The 19,844-nt window shown below is 39.5% G+C and overlaps 1 protein-coding gene across 2 annotated transcripts in view; it reads right to left on the reverse strand.

The window, feature by feature from the left end:
• THSD4 (thrombospondin type 1 domain containing 4) overlaps positions 1-19,844 on the reverse strand; it is a 238,819-nt gene that overhangs the window by 75,549 nt on the left and 143,426 nt on the right. Inside the window, exon 1 of one of the 2 annotated variants that reach the window (XM_077185428.1) lies at positions 17,666-17,811. The exons of the other annotated variant lie outside the window; for it this stretch is intronic. Coding sequence (XP_077041543.1) covers positions 17,666-17,737 — 72 coding nt within the window. The 5' untranslated portion in view covers positions 17,738-17,811. Of the gene's footprint in view, positions 1-17,665; positions 17,812-19,844 lie in introns of those variants that run through there. 2 annotated transcript variants of the gene reach the window in all.

Genomic DNA, 19,844 nt, shown 5'->3' on the forward strand with positions numbered 1-19,844 from the left:
TTATGGAAATCTAATTTAGCTTTTAAAGTAGATTTCACTCTTTTGCTCCTCTTTATAACACAGTTTAAAAACAACGGGTGTGTTATGTAAAAATGACAACTCAAAGATAACATAATCACTACTAGTGGAGGTAATTACAAGAAACTTTCAGTTAAAATGTCTTTGGATTGTTTTGTCATTTCACACTGATAAAGCAGCAGTGCTTCTAGTAATGACAGTTACAATGTGAGGTACTTCTTCCTTGGAAAGTTCTGCCTGACAGCTTTAAAATTGCCAGACCTCTGCAGGCCTGGTCCAGACGAGTTTCTGCCAGTGTCTCTCCTGCTCAAGAGGTGAGGGTGAGTGAGCTGTGTGGTAGTGGGGACCATTGTACCCATCAGACTACCAAGATGGCATGCTAGGAAAAAAGATTCTGTGATCCAACACTGGTGCTGAATGAATTGCCTGAAGTGCAAACTAACATGAAGCAGAGCCAGAAGTTTCCACTCCTCAGTGCTCTGTACATGAAGCAGAGCCAAGAGTTTCCACCACTGTGTGCTCTGCAGCATAAGACCAAATAGATATTCAAGCCCACAGCTAACAGGACAGGAGGAAAAGTAATTCTCTGCTCCTTCACTGCACTGAGCACGATCAATGACCAGGAAATTCAAACAGCTTATGCAAGGAGCACAGACTTGCAAAACGTAGGCAGAGGAAACTTTATAAAGACCACAGAATGAAGCCCATTATGTACTCATCATATTACATTTAAAATATTTTCTTTCTGAAGAATTTAGCCCAGATTGCAACTACCATTTCATATGAAGCTGTAAAAAAGTCACTACACGATGTTTCTTACTATATATTTGTTAAAAATTTCTAGATTAGAATTCAAAGAAATCATTATTTAAGTCAGTTGGTGCCTTTGTGATAATTAGCTTCCAAAAAAAATTATTTCTATAATTCTGGATCCAATGCATACTATCTCAGTATAAAAGAAAGTTATATCATGGTGAGCTTTAGAAACTTGATGCTAGAACTAAAAAAAGAGCCTGAATATTCTACTTTATACCCCAGAGCAAAATTTGCAGCACTTTGAAGTTCTAACACAAAACTTTCAAAGCCTGCCTAACCTTAACAAAGAGTCTGGGTGATGTTCACTGTATAAAAGGAACAATGAAATTTGTAGGGCTGAAGAAACTACCCATGGTTTAGGATCCAGCCCTTCCATCCCCTCTTCACAGTCCTGGATGGCTCCAGACCTCCCTGGCAGACTTCCCTTCCTCCCAGGCTGGCCACAGATCCACCGCAGGGTTTGCAGCCAGAGGCAGCGTTTCAGGATGCCAGGGTTCACAACATGAGGTTTCATCAAGGTTTCCCTGTTCCGTTTCCACATTCCTTCACTTTCTCCAGTGCTGTGCAGAACACCATAGATTAGAGCTACTGTGGTACCTCATCTAACCACCAAGGGAGCAGATAAAGTGATCCTAGAAAAGCAAACACGCCTATGCAATTCCCATCAACCACCACCTTGGCCCACAGAAGCATTTCAACAGGCCACATTTATGACATGCTCAGCCTCTCCGAGCAGGAAAGCATAAAACCCAGATCCACAGGAAAAATTCCTCACATCCTGTTCAGTGTGGAATTCCTCAATCCCATTATACAATAACTAGGGAGGTGCTACTGCTGCATTTTTGTTATGTAAGTAGTCCAGTCTTGCTTCTCCAATGTCTTTCATTTTGACTAGACACAAGCACAAGGGGAAAGTGGGTGTAACACACTAAAATTCTTATTTGTCCATATTTAGTACTTATTCTGCACACAACCTAGACACTCATCTGGGCATATGCTACCTGGGCAGCAAACACTGTGATGAAGCAAACTGTTCTAACTGCATTTTACTCGTTAGGATTTTAAAACCCGTTGTAAGCAGTTCGTAATTTTAAGATGGACTTTTTGTGTATTTATTGTATTGTATAAATAAACAAAATTTTCCTGGACTTGGTTCAAGGTTTTTGTATTTGTGATACTTGTTTTAAATTTAAAGTAAGAAAAAGCAAGTACACTGCTATATTTCACAGAACATCTATTCTGTTACCACATGACAAAAACACCAACCATACCAATAATTACTCTAATTCATTGAAGAGTATTTCTTTAAACTTGGCAGTGCAGTACAAAGAATTCCAAATGTAATTCTTAACATCCTCAGTCCAAAATACTGCCAGAGTTTAGAAGTCAGGCTTTCTTAAAAGGAATGTTTTTAACTTCAGCACTAACAGGGCTGAAATTATTGTAGAAAAAAGTGTATTTCCTTTTTCCTTCAAACACCCACCGCCTTCTGCGCAATTCAGCCCAAGGCTATAGAAAACTTTATGTTCTAAGTTTGGTGATCCAAATCCTTCAGTCTTTACTTGGGCAAAACTCCCACTGAAGTCAGTGAAGTCAGTGGGAGTTCTGCCTGGGTAAGAACCACTGGGTTTGGCTCAGAACATCCATGGCTCTGTAAGCTGAGGAGAATGTGAGTGAAAGTCATGGCTGTATGTAAGTAGCTCATTTTTCCAGCCATGAAGATCATAAATTACTTTACAACACAAAAACATAGAATGGTTTGGGTTGGAAGGGACCTTGAAGATGATCCATTTGCAACTCCCCTGCCATAAGCAGGGACACCTTCCACTATCCCCAGCCCCATCCAACCTGGCCTTGAACACTTGCAGGAACAGGGCATCCACAGCTTCTCTGAGCAACTTGTGAGAGTGTTCAACCACCCTCACTGCGAAGAACTTCTCCCTTATATCTAATCTAAACTTACCTTAATATACCAGTGAGCACCCTAACAATTTCATATTGCTTACATTAGGTTGTAGAACACAAAAGACAAAAGGAAGAGAGAAAGACTTTTATGGCCATTGATAGAGTTAAGTGGCCAGGATGACACTAACTCTGTGTGCAGTCACTGCTTTTCAGTACAACTTCTAACACAGCAATCACAAGAAAATATCTCAGACCTAAAATAAAAGCTTCTCTACAAAAAGGCAGTTAATGATTACTTGAACCTGCATCTCTGCTTAGAGCTGTGTATCTCATGAGGTCAAGGTCTGCTTAAAACCTTATCAATAGCTGTTCTATTGGCAACTCACGAGAATCATGACAACTTATGAGAATCTGTTCTTCAGTATATCCCAAAGCCCCTCTAGAAGAATTAGTTTCAGAGAAATGCTTCACAGAAAATACACTACTGTGCTATTTTATATAGACATAGTATCACAGCTGTGACATGTCCATTCTTCAGGGCATCTCACCATGCTTGCACTGGCCTGCATTAGTATATTTTCTCTCACACATAGGTACATGCACTCTGTGTGAATCTGGTCTGTGCTCTCAGATTTGGACAGCCCTAAACACAATCAGAGGAAACAGATACGGGGGTACAGAGTGAAAACTAGTGCATACAGAAGGGAAACAATTTAAATGAATTAAAATTAATTTACAGTGAAGCATTATTTGATTAAACCCATCTGAGCCACTCTTTGACATTCCACAGAACTGCATTTTAAGTATTGTGCCTAATTTTTAAATTTTCTGTTTTCCTTCCCTTTCCTTTTTAGCTTCAAGTTTAGATTCAAATTCATAAGTAAGTTTTCAACTTTTGAAATATTAACTGAATACTTCTACTCAACTTGAGCTTGACCTTGATAAGACTGAATGACATACCACTATCAAAATAATCTAACACTTTAGGTTCTTTCATCAGTTTTCTCCATTCTGCACCTATAAGAAACCAAGAAAAACCATTCTTAACAGTGTATCAACAACACACTTTATTTTCCAAAAGATTTATGTCAGGTTTACCTGAAAGAAGCCAACAAACACATCTGAGACAGAAGCCATGTGTGATAATTTGTTATGCCACTCTTGTACATACCAAAAATGTGGGCAAAGGCAAGCAAAAATGGAATTTGTAAAGTCAATGGTCCAGCAAATGGATTAGCAGGCACAGTTAGCAAACACAAAAGCACTGAGGATGGAATTTATCTTGGAGATCAACACTGAGGTATCACCTTGTGCCACTTCACACAGTGTTGGTTTAAACCTCAGTGGCACTTTTCTCCTTTCCTTTTTGGCAAGAGTGCTGAACTATTCTGCAGCAGATATTCCCATCAATTGAATCTCCTGCTGTTTTAAAACCAGTAGAGGAACTAAACTCTCCCTGGTTTTGATGCAGATCACTGCATTTCAGAAGGGACAGAGGATAACAACAGGAAACAAGTCAGAGGACAAATAAATATTGCTACTTAAGCCTTCTACATAACTGGAAAACACTAACTCTTCAAATAAAAAATACATGCTGTTCAAGCAGGCTGCCATGATAGATCTTAGAAAGACACAGACAGTTTTATGGTCTTATAAGCGCTCTTTGCTGAAAGGGAAACTTGGAAGTAATAAAGCATTTTCTTACAACTGAAGCCTGACCACAACTGCTGCCAATTCAACAGTAAACTGACTTCAGCTATGTGGAGTCAGATGGTTTCAGCTTCACCACTACAGGGAAACCAACTCTTGTAGCCTGGCACAACCACTATCTGGAAATGTGCCATGATTGTGCATTGAGTTAAGCTCCAGACAGACTGTAAGGGCTGAACTTTAAACCATTTGTATTTTTAATGTACACAAATAAATTTATGGCTGCATAAAAACTGTCATGCTTCAGGGATTAACCTGTAATAACCTCTCCTGCTATGTTAACAAAGACATTTAAAATCTGCCTCTCCAAGTTACACAGGATTCAGGTTAATGAAGGCAATTCAAAAAGAAATTTTAGGGCCTCATTATATCTAATAAGGGATTAGTGACACCAGCAATTTTTAAGACCATTTGTGGACACTTTGATGCTGCCCTGTGGCTTGGGACTCCCTCATTTTACCTCAGGATTCCCAGATGAACCTCAGTTTGGCAAGGTGAATAGAACATCACGGAAGTGAATGGCATGGAGGACTTGAAAATGGAAATAACTTCCAGAGTGTCATGACATACAGTTTCCTTGTAGGCATTCTACCATCTAACAGTTTTGTGTATCCCTATTTAATAGATGAGAAAAGGTCTATTCTCATGAGGCAGAGTTTACAAGGAAGAGTATCTACAGCTGAGCAGTGTTTTGTGATCCTACCATACCTAAAAACCCGACCATAAGTTCCCTACTTCTTAAGTTAAGCAAAAAAAAAGACAAGAAACATATTGGCAGAACAGGAGTGAGAAGTGGGAAGTTGTGTCAGTGGGAAATTTTAAGCCCTGACCAGTTTCAAACACCCTGGAAACATAACCAGCTTTTCTAGGCATTTGAGACAGGCACCACAGTTTTTGAGAACAGGAGATAAAGTAGGAGAAAGGGATCCTGTTAGAGCTCCATCAGGAACACCTGGCAGCACAAGGCCATCTTACCTCTGTTAGAACATCCATACAGAAACTGCTCTCAGTGTCACAATGTCAGAAAAGCTGGATTGGAGATATTTCATTAACCAGACAATAAAGGATCCCTATGGTACAAGGCAATACATGACAATGCTACAAGGGTCACCCCGTGCCATCAAAACTGAACAGCTGCAGAAATTCATGTGTGCACAGAGGCAACTAAAGCTGGCAAAACAATTAACAATTCTGATGACATTCCAAATCAGAAAAAAAAACCCCAAAATATCTGAAGGTTTCCTTTTCTCTTAGTTACTGTTGTAAACTTCATGATCTCACACATTTTCTGGGAAATTGTCAAATATTCAGACTATCCAACTTTTTCAGTTTTCTTTCCAAACAAAAAATGTATTCCTAAATTTAACTACTTATCCCTGAACCTTCAAGGATAGAAGGAAATATAACAGGAAGGAAAATGGAAATTGTCATGAGAAAGATCATAAGAGGTGACCTGAAACAGGAACTTGGACATCCTTACCCAGGATGGTAAGGACAATTCAAATCTTATATTCCAATATGACTCTTTAAGCTTCTATTTTTTTTCTTTTTATCTAGACAAAACAGTAAAAATACCAGGAAGAAAATTAAATTACATTTTTTAGAGATTCAAAGACACAAAGTTTAATTTGATTCCTGACACGAAATGATAAGGATTTCTCAGTTTCCATTTTATCTGAAGAAGTTCAACAAACCCATAGCAGAAACCAATCTAAAGGATAGCCATAAAAGTAGAAAAATAAAACTAAAATCCAAGAAAACTCAAGGTACCCAACTGGCAATCCAGACATGCATCTGATCATGTTGTACAAGTGCTGAAGTGACCTCACAAGCTGGGGTGTGTAGTTGGGCTTTTTGCAGCCACCAAGGACACACAGCAAGGCTGCAATCCTCTACAAATGGTGTCTGCTTAACTGAGCAGCAATACCAGATTACAATTTCTGTCCAGAAGATGCCATAAAATGCAGTTCAAATTGCAGTTCACGTTCACTTGTCTCAGGGACACAATGAACACTGTTATTGACACAATGTTATTGACACACTTTGTCAATAACAAGCCACAGAAAAATGAGCAAAAAACTTGATTCTTTGTCTGATTCAGGAAGTATTTCTAAAATGGTATGTTGTGCTGAAAGAAAAGAGACCACAAATGGACACAATGATTGCATTTATATGTACATGTGAATCCATTGGTAAGCATCACTGTGATCCTCTCAAGCAGCCCAGCAATGGTGTCTCAGAGGTAATTGTACGATAATTACCTGTAATTATCAGGTAATTATCGTACAATTATTTCAGATTGGAAAAAAATTAATTCCCTCTTCATATCTCTAAGTTTGACAATTCAGTGAGTGAATAATGTACTAAAAGTGCTAAGTGATCTTTGAGACAAAGGCTTAATTTCTCATAGATTCAAAGCAAATAATGGCAGATGTTATTAAAAATTTTATCATTAAAATGCAATTTAATAAATAAATGCATAAAAACCAGAAATCTATTAAGCTGCAGAACTTTTACAAATGAAAGAGGGACAGCATGTCTGCTGAATTTTAGCTCTACTCTAAAATTTAAAAGGGCTTGCACGGAATTTAGTAAGCTCTTACTATTTTTAGAAATGTCCCACACCAGATGTTTTTTTCATTCCTTATGTTGCAGGATACCACATTTATTTCCAGATCCTCCCAACCAATGCACTTACAACTCAGCCATTGTAGAGATATTTGTACAATGCACATAGGGAAATTTGCATCCAGTCAAGGCAGCGGGATTTGGCTAATGACATCTTTTCTAAATCTTCAGTCATTGAGATCAAAACCATAATAATGACAGTTTTAAATCAGAGACAATTTGGCTTTCAGAATCTTTATCTGAGCCAAGACTTCACCTTGACATTCCCAGTGCTGGTCCTCCACTTGCTTCCCTGCAATGTCTCCCTAATGAAGTCTCCAGTAGTTTCCACAAGGCTGATTGTTTTTCAGCTCATTTCCTTACTTTCCTTGGCCAAATCCTTCTAAAGCAAACAATGTTTTAACAGCATTCACTTCTTACTTTCTAAAATTTTGCCAAACTGCTTAGGATGAAGTAGAAATTTCCTTCTGGCTTGAAGCAGAAGTAGGAGCATTTTCTAGCACCATTATTTTGTTCTCCAAGAACTATCTTGTCCTCACAGGAAGATGTGAAGTTGTATGAATTTTAACTTTCCCACTAGGCATTCCCAGCCTTCTCTTCAACAGAGGGAAGAACCCAAAACTTGAAACTTGAGTGAGAACAGTGCTATGGTACTACTGAAATTTGTTCTTGCAAGTTCTGTGGTGTTTATTCTTCACTAAAATACAGCTTCACCAGGTCCTTAATGCTTATTTAGCAGCCAGAAACAGCTGCAGATGTTAACTTTTGATCTCATCTGCTCTCAATCAATTCTTAAAATGAACGGCTGCATATACAGCTGGAGCTACACCAACTGCCATTCTTTCCAAGGACTAACGGACTTCTGTGCATCATGTTGCCTTCTGACAACATGGAAAATGTCTTAGACTTTTTCAAGTAACTCCCACTTTATCAGTGCACTGAATGTCTTATAAACAGATATTTAGAGATTCTTCTTTCCTAAAATTGCCTTTGGGAAATTCATAAAAGGCTCATTTGTCACTAGTAGAAATTACTGCAGTGAGAATGACAAAATTGAAAGATGCCAAATGATTCAATGTATCCACTACTACAGCAAAAATGATGGACAGGAAAAGCCCATACTTAAGAAATAACATTTATTAACACCTTTAAAATAATGTGACAGTTGGGTAATTTGTCAGGAATGAGAACAAAGAAGAAACTAGAACTATACTTGAGAGGTTCCTTCAAAGCCTCTCAGTATTGACACAGCTATGTAGAAGGAGATTACCTCTAAAACTTTTTAATTTCTTCTGAACAAGTCATTATGACTATTTACCTTAAACTGAATCCTAAGCATGGTTTTACTTTGTTATTAACCATTTTTACATGGTTAGAAACCCATTTCTGTATTACAAAATAAAGCATCATGGCATTAGATGTCACTCCCAGTATTTCTCACTCTCATCTGAAAATCAGAAGTGGTGGTCATTCAGAAAGAAGAGGCAGGACACAAGCCAGCCTCTGCTGACATGGTGTAAGTGGAGATACTCCCCAACAGCCACACTGTGACAGCTGGATGCATTAGGGGTTTTCTTAATTTCACTACCACAATGCTGCAGTCATTTTGCTTTGCTTTAGCTTTGTTCATTCCCTGAACCATAATAAAGCAGCTGAAGAAATATTTCTATTTCTCGTGTTGATCCTTCCTAATTATTGGTTTCTTTGGTAATGCACTGTTCATCACCAATAGCCAAGCATCCAACAAACATAACCCATTACAACATTGGTGTATGCTCTGCCAGGGATCCTCAGGACAACACTAAGAGTTAACCTTGAAGTACTGAAGCACCACCTGAATACTCAACATTTCCAAAAGGATGAGATGCAGTCACAGAGCAAATGACACTGTAACAACCTCATGTCATGAGCAGAGTACCTGTGAGCAATCCTCAACAGCATGGGCGCCATGGACACATCACCTCTGTGTCACCTGGGTGCCATGGACACATCACCTGTGTGTCACCTGGGTGCCATGGACACATCACCTCTGTGTCACCTGGGTGCCATGGACACATCACCTGTGTGTCACCTGGGCACCATGGACACATCACCTCCGTGTCACCTGGGCACCATGGACACATCACCTCTGTGTCACCTGGGCACCATGGACACATCACCTCTGTGTCACCTGGGCACCATGGACACATCACCTCTGTGTCACCTGGGCACCATGGACACATCACCTCTGTGCCACCTGGGTGCCATGGACACATCACCTGTGTGTCACCTGGGCACCATGGACACATCACCTCCGTGTCACCTGGGCACCATGGACACATCACCTGTGTGTCACCTGGGCACCATGGACACATCACCTGTGTGTCACCTGGGCACCATGGACACATCACCTCTGTGTCACCTGGGCACCACGGACACATCACCTCTGTGTGACCTGGGCACCATGGACACATCACCTCTGTGTCACCTGGGCACTATGTACCTATCACCTCCTTTCTTCAATTCCTCCACAGCACCAAGAGAATCTGTGCCTGAGGTTCTCACTATCAAAATATTTAAGGAAATGTTTAAAGAAATTGTCTTCAGTTTAATGCATTGGCTCCAACAAGATAATTCTGTCATTTCAGCAAGAATCTTCCATTTAATGAGGAAATAAGAAAAGTTAAGAAAAGTTATTTATATAGTTAGTCTGTGTCCTTGTGCTTTTCTAGAGGATATTGGTTCATAGTTAACAACATCAAAACACTTGGTGCCCCTGGCTAGAATGCTTCACTATCACCTGCTCGTTCGAGCACTAAATAAATCTCAGTTTTCAAGTACTTACAAGCAAGAGTCCAGCACGTGTTTCAGACATTCTGCTCATGTACAGATGTTAATACATCCTCCACACACCAAAAGTTATCAAATGTGGCTTTGTTGTCTCTGCAGCAGTTACTTAAAGCTCATTTGAAATGTATAGTGAAATAACTACATTAATAGAAAGATCTTTCCTCAGAGGGGGTGATTTTAATGGTAAATCTGTTAACTCTTTGGGATCAAAATGCAGCATTTCCACACGCTTTTACCATTGCTTCTGTCATTTCAATTTCCAAGGTGCAAGGAAGCAATTTTATATTAAATACCAAGCCTCCTACTACATCATCTACCTGTGATATTAGTCAGCACCTTTTCAAAAACCAGTTTAAAAAAAAACTTTTCATTTTGATTAAGAATTTGAATAACAAAAGGATTTGTCTTGAAGTCAAAAATGTTTGAGAATTTTTTCTCATCATCATGACATTTAGGGAAGAAATCTCATGAAATATGGAAGTAAACATTATGCTTCAGTCAAAAAGCAGTTATGGTTGGAGGATTAATTTATTGACTCCTAATTCACCTCATTCTCCTGTGACTGCCAAATAGGTAGGAGTGGAGATTTGTCAAAAACTTTTGTCTCTTGATAAAACCTCCCTCACAACCCCACATGCTGGGAAAATAATACCTGTAACCCATGAAGAAACAGATCAACAGCTTCAGGCAATGACATACACAGGCAAACCTTTAATTTAATACTCTCTCATGCTTCACTTTCATGTGTCTCATTTAGCAGGGCTCTTTAAAGAGAAGCCATGTAGCTGCTGTCAGTGATATAATTGCTCTGCTGGTGCCCTTGGGTCCCTACACAGCAGTGAAGGATGATTGATCCCTGCTGCTCTCGTTTTGGCTGCCATGAACACCAAGTGATACTGAAGGGAAAATGGAGAAAGCTACAGATCAAGCAAGGACAGGGATCTGTGTCACATACCAGTCCCCTTCTGCCCATGGTCTCTCCACCATGCATTGAGTATTTGCTTTATGCTCCTGATGACTGCACAAGTGACCCAGCTCGGGACTCAGAGGCTCTGAGCAGCAGCTCAGTGAGCAGTGCCAGTAACCCACCTCCAGCAGCATGCCTCCAGGAAAGCTGGTAGCAAAATTCCATTTTGACATTTAACAGCAAAGCATTTCTTTAGTTACTCAGCAGAGTCTCTTTTGTGTGCCAGGTCTCCCTTCCAGAAAGGCCAGGGAATTCTAATAATCAGCCTGTTTCCCTAAAATGGGTACATCATCCATGGGCAGAACCTAACAGTGCTGTAACAAAATGCAAGATAATCTCACAGGCTGGGGGGAGCGGGAAGTGTTTTAAGAAGTGATACCACTTAAAGGCAACCACCAGGAGTTTACAAGAATTTCCATTCTTTTAATTAAAGATTTTATGAGTCTTGGAACACATTCCTGTGCCCTATTATACATCAGAGCACTTAAAAATTCAGTCTTATAAAATTGCCATAAAGAGATAGAAAAACCAAGGGAGTCTTTAGAAGAAAAACCTACTTATACAATGACTGTTATGATTTACAAAACAATTATAGTGTGACTTATTTTACTTACTATATCTTTATTTCCTCCTTTTCTGTTGTTTGTAACTACCTTTCAATACATTCTAATATTAGCTACCTGCCTTCTAAATTCATCGCTCCATTTATATGCTCAGCATGTTTGGAACAAATATTAAAATCCTCAGAAAGGAGCTAAATTCACTGTGCCAGAAGAAAAAGCATTTACATTACAGTGATAAAAATACATCCACTAGAATTCAATTTTAAGAGAATTATTACTTCAAAAAGCAAAGGTGAAAAAAAATGAGGCAAATTAAAAGAGTGGATACTGATAATGAAATATTATTAGTAAAGTATTTTGTAAACTATTAGTTTCTAGGGAAAAAAGTATTTCCAGGTGTAAAATCCATGGTAAACTCATTTAAACATATGTCTATCTAATAAGCAATCCAACAAATTTTTGGAACTGCTTTCAAGAAAATGGTCTATGAACCATGTCTCAGAAACAAATTGGCTCATCCATCACACATAACCATTTCTTTGGTAATGACTTAATGAATTTAGCTTCACTATGCTAGGACTGAGCATGATGCTGTAATTACTGTGGGAATTACTGCAGCCCTCAATCCATCTTTTAGATGTTTATGGCATGGAACAAGAAGCTCAGCACAGCCTGAACCAGAGCCCAAAGCCAAACGACTTTGGACCTAGAGAACTCCTAGGGAAGTACCCTTACAGAGTTTGGTCAGTGCACATCCCTCTGCTGGGACTGCAGTCCTGTCTCTCCCACAAGAACAGGCAGGGATACACCAGACAGGAAGAACTAATACCATACAGAAATCCTGAGAATAAAATTGGAACATTTATTCCCCCTAATCACATAGGGTAAAAGAACATGGTTGGAGTCATTTTGCTAGAATGTAATTAACTCTAAACTGAATGTTCTACTACACCAAGTTTACCCCAGAGTTTTCAAAGTAAACCAGGGTTGTAGTACTAATACTGCAGTTGAGACAGACAATAAAGTTGGGGAGAGTGAGGCAACAATGTCAGAGGTCAAATAAATGTGTACTGTGGTACTTACACCAATCCATAGAGCAGATTCTTATACTTTGGCCACGGCTGTGGATATTTACTTGACAGGATTATTTTTCAACTGTCTCACTTTCAGATGTTTTACTGGTGATGTCAACAGTTACTACCATATGTAAATTACCACATCTTTTTTCTCATCAGGTAATTTTAAAGTAAATCCAAATAACTTTCTTTTATGTATGCTAAATAAATAAATGGTTCAATCCCTCCTTAGTTACCAATCCACAAATATTCTCAAACATTCTCATGCCTCATAAACAGAAGGGTTAAGGGTGATGTTTTATGGGAAAGTAGCAGTCAAGGTGATGTATCAATTTCTCAGGAGAATCAATAGAAACCCTATTAACCTTGGCCAGCAGATGGAAACACTCAGGTACAGAGATGAGGTATTATTTTTGCCTGTATGGCAGTGGGAGAAATGATGTTTTCTTATATGCTGGCCCTGTGGAAGTCAGAGCTAGAAATGCTTGTTTTATTGGGCCCCATCATGAGCCCCCTGCCCATGACTGAAGGTGTGGCATCAGCTCAACTCCATCCTGGAGACTGAGCAGACACAACTTAACTAGTTCATCTCCCAGCCATACAGAGCTTCTTTGAGACAGTGCTCAGCTATAAAACCATTCATGTGCTAGAAAGGATGATTTTCAAGCCTCTGAATTGTATTTTACCTATGCGGTCCAGGAACTTATAAGTAACAGCTCTGTAACAGCACAACCTCACAGGACTATCATAAGGATAAAAAAACTGAAGATGACAAAATCCACAGATACATCAGTCATTATGGCCAATATGGCCGGTAATCATATGGCAAATAAGTCCAGTATGGCTGGTAAGCTACAGCTGAATGCAGTAAATGAAGACCACCAACAGTCATGCAGGATAAGCACTGCCATGTTTATTCTCTATGCTGCCCTTTCACAGAATTGGCCAAAATCACATCAGCTGCTGCAGATGTGACCTGCTGGGGAGCTCCCTGTCTCTTCACAAGAGCAGCAGCTCTGACCACAGAACACGGGGAGATTCAGCTGAATAGGATCAGAAATTTTACTGCAGTAAGCCTCAGGAAAGAGAGCTCCTCCTTGACAAGAGAACAGTCAGCCCAGAGTGTCAAAAGGACCATGACCTCAAGGTGTTTGGGGTCCTTTGTGGTTTGATTTTTGGGGGTTTTTTTTGTATTCTTCCTTCTTGCATGAGCAAGATCAACAAGGGAGAGCTCCATTCATATCAAAGTACCACACGGAAATAACTACCAACACCGAGTTGGACACTGAGTTGTTCACTGGGATGAACACTGAGTTATTTCTTGCAATGGGTTGCATTTGTGCAGTGGGGATTGTGACACCTGACCCTGTTCAGTGAATGATCTTTTAAAATGCTGCTAAGTTTGCTTTGCCTCTGTGGTTCCTGTGGACGAGCTACACACACTGCAGAGAGGCCAAGCAGTGTGGAGGTGCAAATGAACAGGAGAAATGGCAATCAGCTCCCCCTGCACTCCTGTCTGTTTATTCCTGGTCTTGCAAGGTGGGACACTGTGTGGAACAACTGCTCCATTTGTTGGCCCACAAGGCACAGATGAGAACCAGCAGTGTCTGCAGCACACCAAGAATCTCACTCAGAGTTGCTCAGGCTCCCTTTACTCATTTCAGAGGGTGGAGTGTGACTTTTTCACCCTCTTTATGCCCGAATTCCAAAGGGAAGCATTTCACATCTGTGAAATTTATTTATAATAAAAATATATTAAAACAACTCTTAAGGACACTGTTTAGTATCTTCTACACTTCATGCTGCACTACTTTATGAAGAAAGCTGAACAGCATCTAGTACTCAATACTCTGAAGCTGAACAGTATCTACTATTTAAGCAAACCTTTTGCTTCTATAAACAGCCTGATTAATGTGGCAAAACATGCTGTTATCTGAACTACTACTACTCAAGGACTGAAAATAATTAGGTATCTTCAAACCTGCTCCTGTTCACTTAAACATGCTGAAAGTTCTTTGTTAAGTCATATATTATGTATTTTGATGATTAGTCAGATTATGATTACTTATCACATTAAAATACAGATCAAATCAACACAGAAGTTATATGTGAGGCTTCCTTCCCATTGTCCACATATTTTGTCAGCTAGACCAATGTTTTTTTAAAAACTAATAGAAAACAATTTAAACCAAACTCAGAACGGTACAATTTGGTTTTGCTTTATTGCTGAGAAGGCCAGGCTGGTGACTTTGGAACATTTGCACAGCTTCACTGACACCTGTACTGAGGCAGATGGGGCTAACAGTATTGATTTATGGTCAATCTGTATGGGATTAAAGAAACTACTAAAATGGGAAAATTCAGTTGAATCAACTAAAATCCCAAGGCATGTGAAATTCTCAAATGCAAATATCTGACAAGTACTCTAAGAAAACAGAGTTTAAAAGGTTACCTGCTTTTGAGTGAAGAATAATGACAGACTTAGGAACACCTGAAAATACAGGGATGGGCTATTCCTCAGGAAAACTCCCTGCTTGCGCAAAGATTTCTCAAGCCCAAGGTATCCAGTCACACCAATGATTTTCCTGCTGGAGCTGATTCCAAATCACCAGATGACAGAAGTGAGAAGGAGGAAAGTTTGATTAAGCATTGTTTTGCAAGGAGTTCAGTGTGTTCATTTGCACACACACACAAGCTCTGGGCTTGGCCATATAAATGTGGTGCAAGTTGCAAATCTATATAACCTTATTTCCTTCCTGGATGGAAAAGTGATGCAATGTAGTTTCACTGACTTTATGCCAACTCATGCCTTAAATCAACAACAAATGAAAAGCAGAACATAATCATACATACATTAGAACAAGTGTTAGGGGTGCCTTAAGAATTATATGGGAAAAAAACATACTACTTGAATGTTTATTATTTTCTCTTTCTTGAACAGATAAAGTTCTGCAGCATTAAAATACAGGCAAAACAAGCTGGCAAGAAAAGCAACTTCCCATTGACTTCATAATCTATCAAAACCTGACATTTTTATGAGCAGAACTTTTAAAAATACATGCTTATAAATCAATTAAAATATTCAGAGATATATACAAAACAGTTCAAAGGAACACAAAACGACAATTCAGGTTCCTTTAAAAAATGGCTTCTCACTTATTTTCTCTGTCTTCAATTCACTGTCAACCACAGGAAAAATCTTTACTGAGTAATTTCCTAGAGAAATAATATTTATGTAGCTAAGGTTCTGCAGCTGGAGCAGGGAAATGCACAAGATTATCGGGTGGTCTCTTACAATACAGGACAAATAAATATTATATTAATAACAGTAGACACAGTATATTTTTATTATGAAATTTCAAAAATTAGGCATATGAACATAATAAAGGAGAAAATTTCTCACTACTTATGCTAAAATCTATAACCTAAAATTCACTGATAAAGTAACAGGCCAATTTTTTATATTCTGCTGTATTAGCTGAAAAACTAAGAAAAACAGTCCAGTTTAAAGTACTTGGCATATGGATCACAGTGCTAAAACATTCCACATTGCACTTTTACAGCAGAAATTAATTTCCAGGTAAGAGCACAGCATTGCTTTTATTTTACTTGCTAACGAGGATAATTGGCAGGCAGCACTGCTCTGCTCTAGATTTGCTCTTTATATGGATCTCTGAAGACCACATGTGCATGCAGTGGTGACAGAAATATTTTCCATACGAGCCACCACAGATTTTAAGGTCCCTCAGTCTGAACAAGGTGAGTCCATCTATCATTTTCTGTGCTCTATAACAATCAGCCAGGAAGTTAAAAACTTCTGTGACAACTAGAGGGCAATGATCAGCTTCCAGTTGCTCTGATCATCAAACCATTTAAATTTGTTGAGACACTGCTGAAAACCTTTCCCTGCTTTAACTAGATCAAAGGCAGCACAAGATTTCACTAAGAGACATTTTCTTGAAACAAAGCTGTTACAGATTCTCTTACTAAAACACCCTGAAAGCAAAATAAAGTTTATTTCTAGGCACGTGAGCTACAGAGAGTGTCAACCACACAGTGCTGGACAAGGTGTTTTTTCCAGTTCACTTCCACCTTTACCAGGGAAAGTAATTGATCTGGACTTCATTAGGCTCCTATTAAGTTATGACAGCACCAATAAAGCTTTAAAGCAGAATCACTGTTTTCAGAAGATTTACTTAAGGAATGCATACTTATGGAACAAAATTATCCAATGATTTGTTTAAAATGCACAGCTACACGTCCCATTTCAGGTAGAGCGAGGGAGAATGAGTATCAAATGTGTTTTCTGCAAGTAATTTCATTAGATGGAATATTTTATATCAAATAGTACCATGCCTGCTAAGTTATTTCCTAAATGGCAAAAGAGTAGCTGAAAATTTCTGCTTTGGTATGAAATAAGTACTTGATGACAAACTGCTCTGATGAGGACAAAAATCTGGAAAATGGCTCTTCATAAATCAAGCAGCAACTTTTTAAAGCATATAAAGAGCTGTTCTATTCCACTGTTGAAGATTTAGGAATTAGGAATATTAGGAACACATAAAGTCCTTCTTTGATTATACAATACAGAGTTTTTTAAAAATCAAGTTCTTTCTCCCCTGCCCCAGACTAAACATTACATATATTTGCACAGAAAGAATGTTATTAAAGTAATGAAGCCTGGAGGTTTTACATGCTCACATCCCCAAAATGTATCCTGTGCAAAAACTTTTTCACTAGCATACATTTTTGCAGAAAATATGAACAAAACAATACCATCTACTGCTGCAGAGTATCATATTTCTCTGTATGTTAGTATAGAAAAATTCACAAATTAGTCATTTCTCATAGAAAGCGTATTGTATATCAAATCCAGAGAAGTTGAGTTTCAAACTATTCTCCTCTAGTACCTTTTTGGCTTTTGCAAAGAAAAAAAAACAAAAAAATAAAACAAAGCAAAAAAGCAAACAAAAATCCCCCGAACAAAACAAACCCCCAAAACTAAACCAAAGCAAAAGCTTTTTACACAACACAAACAACACAATTCTAAAATGTCTAACAGCATAAAAATCATTCACAGTCCATCTTAACAGATCCGAAGGAAACGCAACTGTGACAAGACGATTTTTGACAAGACATTGTACTTTGCTTACCTCACCCCCAGGTCTTGCTAACATTGCTGTTTGAAAGCAGAGCAACGTTAGTATCAGGTAGCTGACAAACATTATTACCCAAAGTTAGAGCTACCCTGGAGGAGCAAACCCTGTGCCAAGTACTAACAGCTAGCAGATGCACTTGTGTCTCAGGATCACAGCCCTGAGCTCCTGGAGGTACGAGTCCGGCTCCCTCTCCCCCTTTCTCTCGCACTCACGGTCCGACCAGGAGCTTTGCTCTCAGCCACTGCTCTGAAGACAACTGGTAAGTTGATCTCTTCATGTAATGACTTCTCCCTGCTGGGGGAGGGGGCTCGGCCAGCACTGAGCTGGGGGGCTGCAGTCAGTGCGAAGCGAAGAAGGGGAGGGACAGAAATGGTCACTGCCAAGTTCTGCATCTGCTGTGATTCATGGAACAAGCTAAACGGTAACCTTTAATGCACGAGGAGCTTTGGCAAAGCGTTATTGACTTAGGCAGGCATGATTGGAGAAACAGGCTAAAGCTGCTGCAGGAGATGCCTGTTGATGGTTAGACGGCATGTGCTACTTAAAGGTACAGCACCTCCTTTTATTAACAAGTTTATAATACATAGAGCACAGCTTAAAACCTGACCAGGAAGCAACCTACGGTTTTACAGTCAGCCCTACACCAGCACAGTCCTGCAGCCCGAAGGGCCTGATCCTGCCTCATCAGCCAGAACCTGCTGCCTCTCATCCCTGGCCCCAGGGCAACAGCCCAGGGAAACCCAGGTACCCCAACTGCTGTCCCAACTGCTTCCTGAAATGGACTCCTTCCTTTAGAACAATCCTGAGTAGGATATGGATGTTGTCTCTCTTTTATTTGTATATTACAGCTGAAGAAAAGAAATTTTGATTTATAATGATCCAACCCATCAAATAACCTGCTTTGACTAAGCAGGCAAAAGTGCAAGTCTTTCTTAAAGTTCCAACTCCTGAAGTCAAAAAACCACACTATATTCTCATCTTTCATGTAAATACATAGTTCTTATCCATATGGTTCCAGGGGATATCTCAAAATACGACCCAAGAATAACCTGGTCTCGTATGTCAGACAGTAAACCACATGAACTCACAATACAGGTACTTGAAAATATCTCAACATTTTAGGAGGCAGGAAGTAAAAATGTTGGTGAAATTGAGAAGAACACCATTACTAAGTATTATATTTCTTTTTGTAATTTGGTGAGCTTTGTATACACAGCTGAGTATGTCAGATTCCTCAGGCTATTTTTAAACTAGCTTTACCAACCTGCCTTTTCCTCTCCTATGATAGGTGAAAGATAAAATAGTCTTCCTCAGAACTGCAATTAAATACAGTCAAACTCCCAAAGCTGTAGAGAAAATTAGCATTCACACTGCTGCTGAAAGTCCAGCTTCTGTTCTATTTGCATTTGGATATCTGGTTCTCCAGCACGGCAAAATCTGACCTCTATTAATTAGACATCATTGTCACTGTACATTTTCCCTCCCAGTTCTTTCCTTTTACAGACTATAGCCCATCAAGATCCCACCTTCTCCTGCCTAACCTGTCTTGCAATGCTGTGTTTGTTCAGCACCTCCAGAAAAGCCTGCCCATTTTTGCCTCCCAAATCAGCAGCCCACCTTTAACCTCTTCTTCCCCTTTTGGCACTCAGCAGTGCAGTGCTGTGTATCAATGTTTCTTTCACCTCTCCTTGCCCTTCTGATCCCCAGGCTTGCAGTGCTGTGCTCCTGGCAGCACCCCTGCAGTCCCTGTGAGCATCGTGCACGGTGAGGGCACACAGGGAGGAGGGAGGCCCTGTAATGCTGGCCAGGACTGGGGGTCTCAGTGTCACAGGAACCCTCTTGAGGTGACTCCCCTTGGGGGAGCAGGACAAGCTGCAGAACACTTAAGGAGTCAGAATGAGAGTTTCAGGATGGACCTCAAGAGTGGTTCTCAAAAATGATCTGAATGATCACAGGCTGGGGACTCTTAAGAATGGTGACTGACAGCCCAAATCTGCAGCTTCTGAAAACTTGACTCTGTAACCTTAATGGTACTTTCTGACAAAAATCACTGAGAACTCTCTATTACTATGTTCTCACAAATACAGCAGCTCCCTTCAAGACCTACAGTAAAGAAGTATTTTCTCCCCTTTTAAGGCAAGCTGAAGGTTTGCAGATTATACTGTGGTGCTGA

Source organism: Agelaius phoeniceus, chromosome 13, assembly GCF_051311805.1.
Source record: "Agelaius phoeniceus isolate bAgePho1 chromosome 13, bAgePho1.hap1, whole genome shotgun sequence".
Lineage (NCBI taxonomy): Eukaryota > Metazoa > Chordata > Aves > Passeriformes > Icteridae > Agelaius > Agelaius phoeniceus.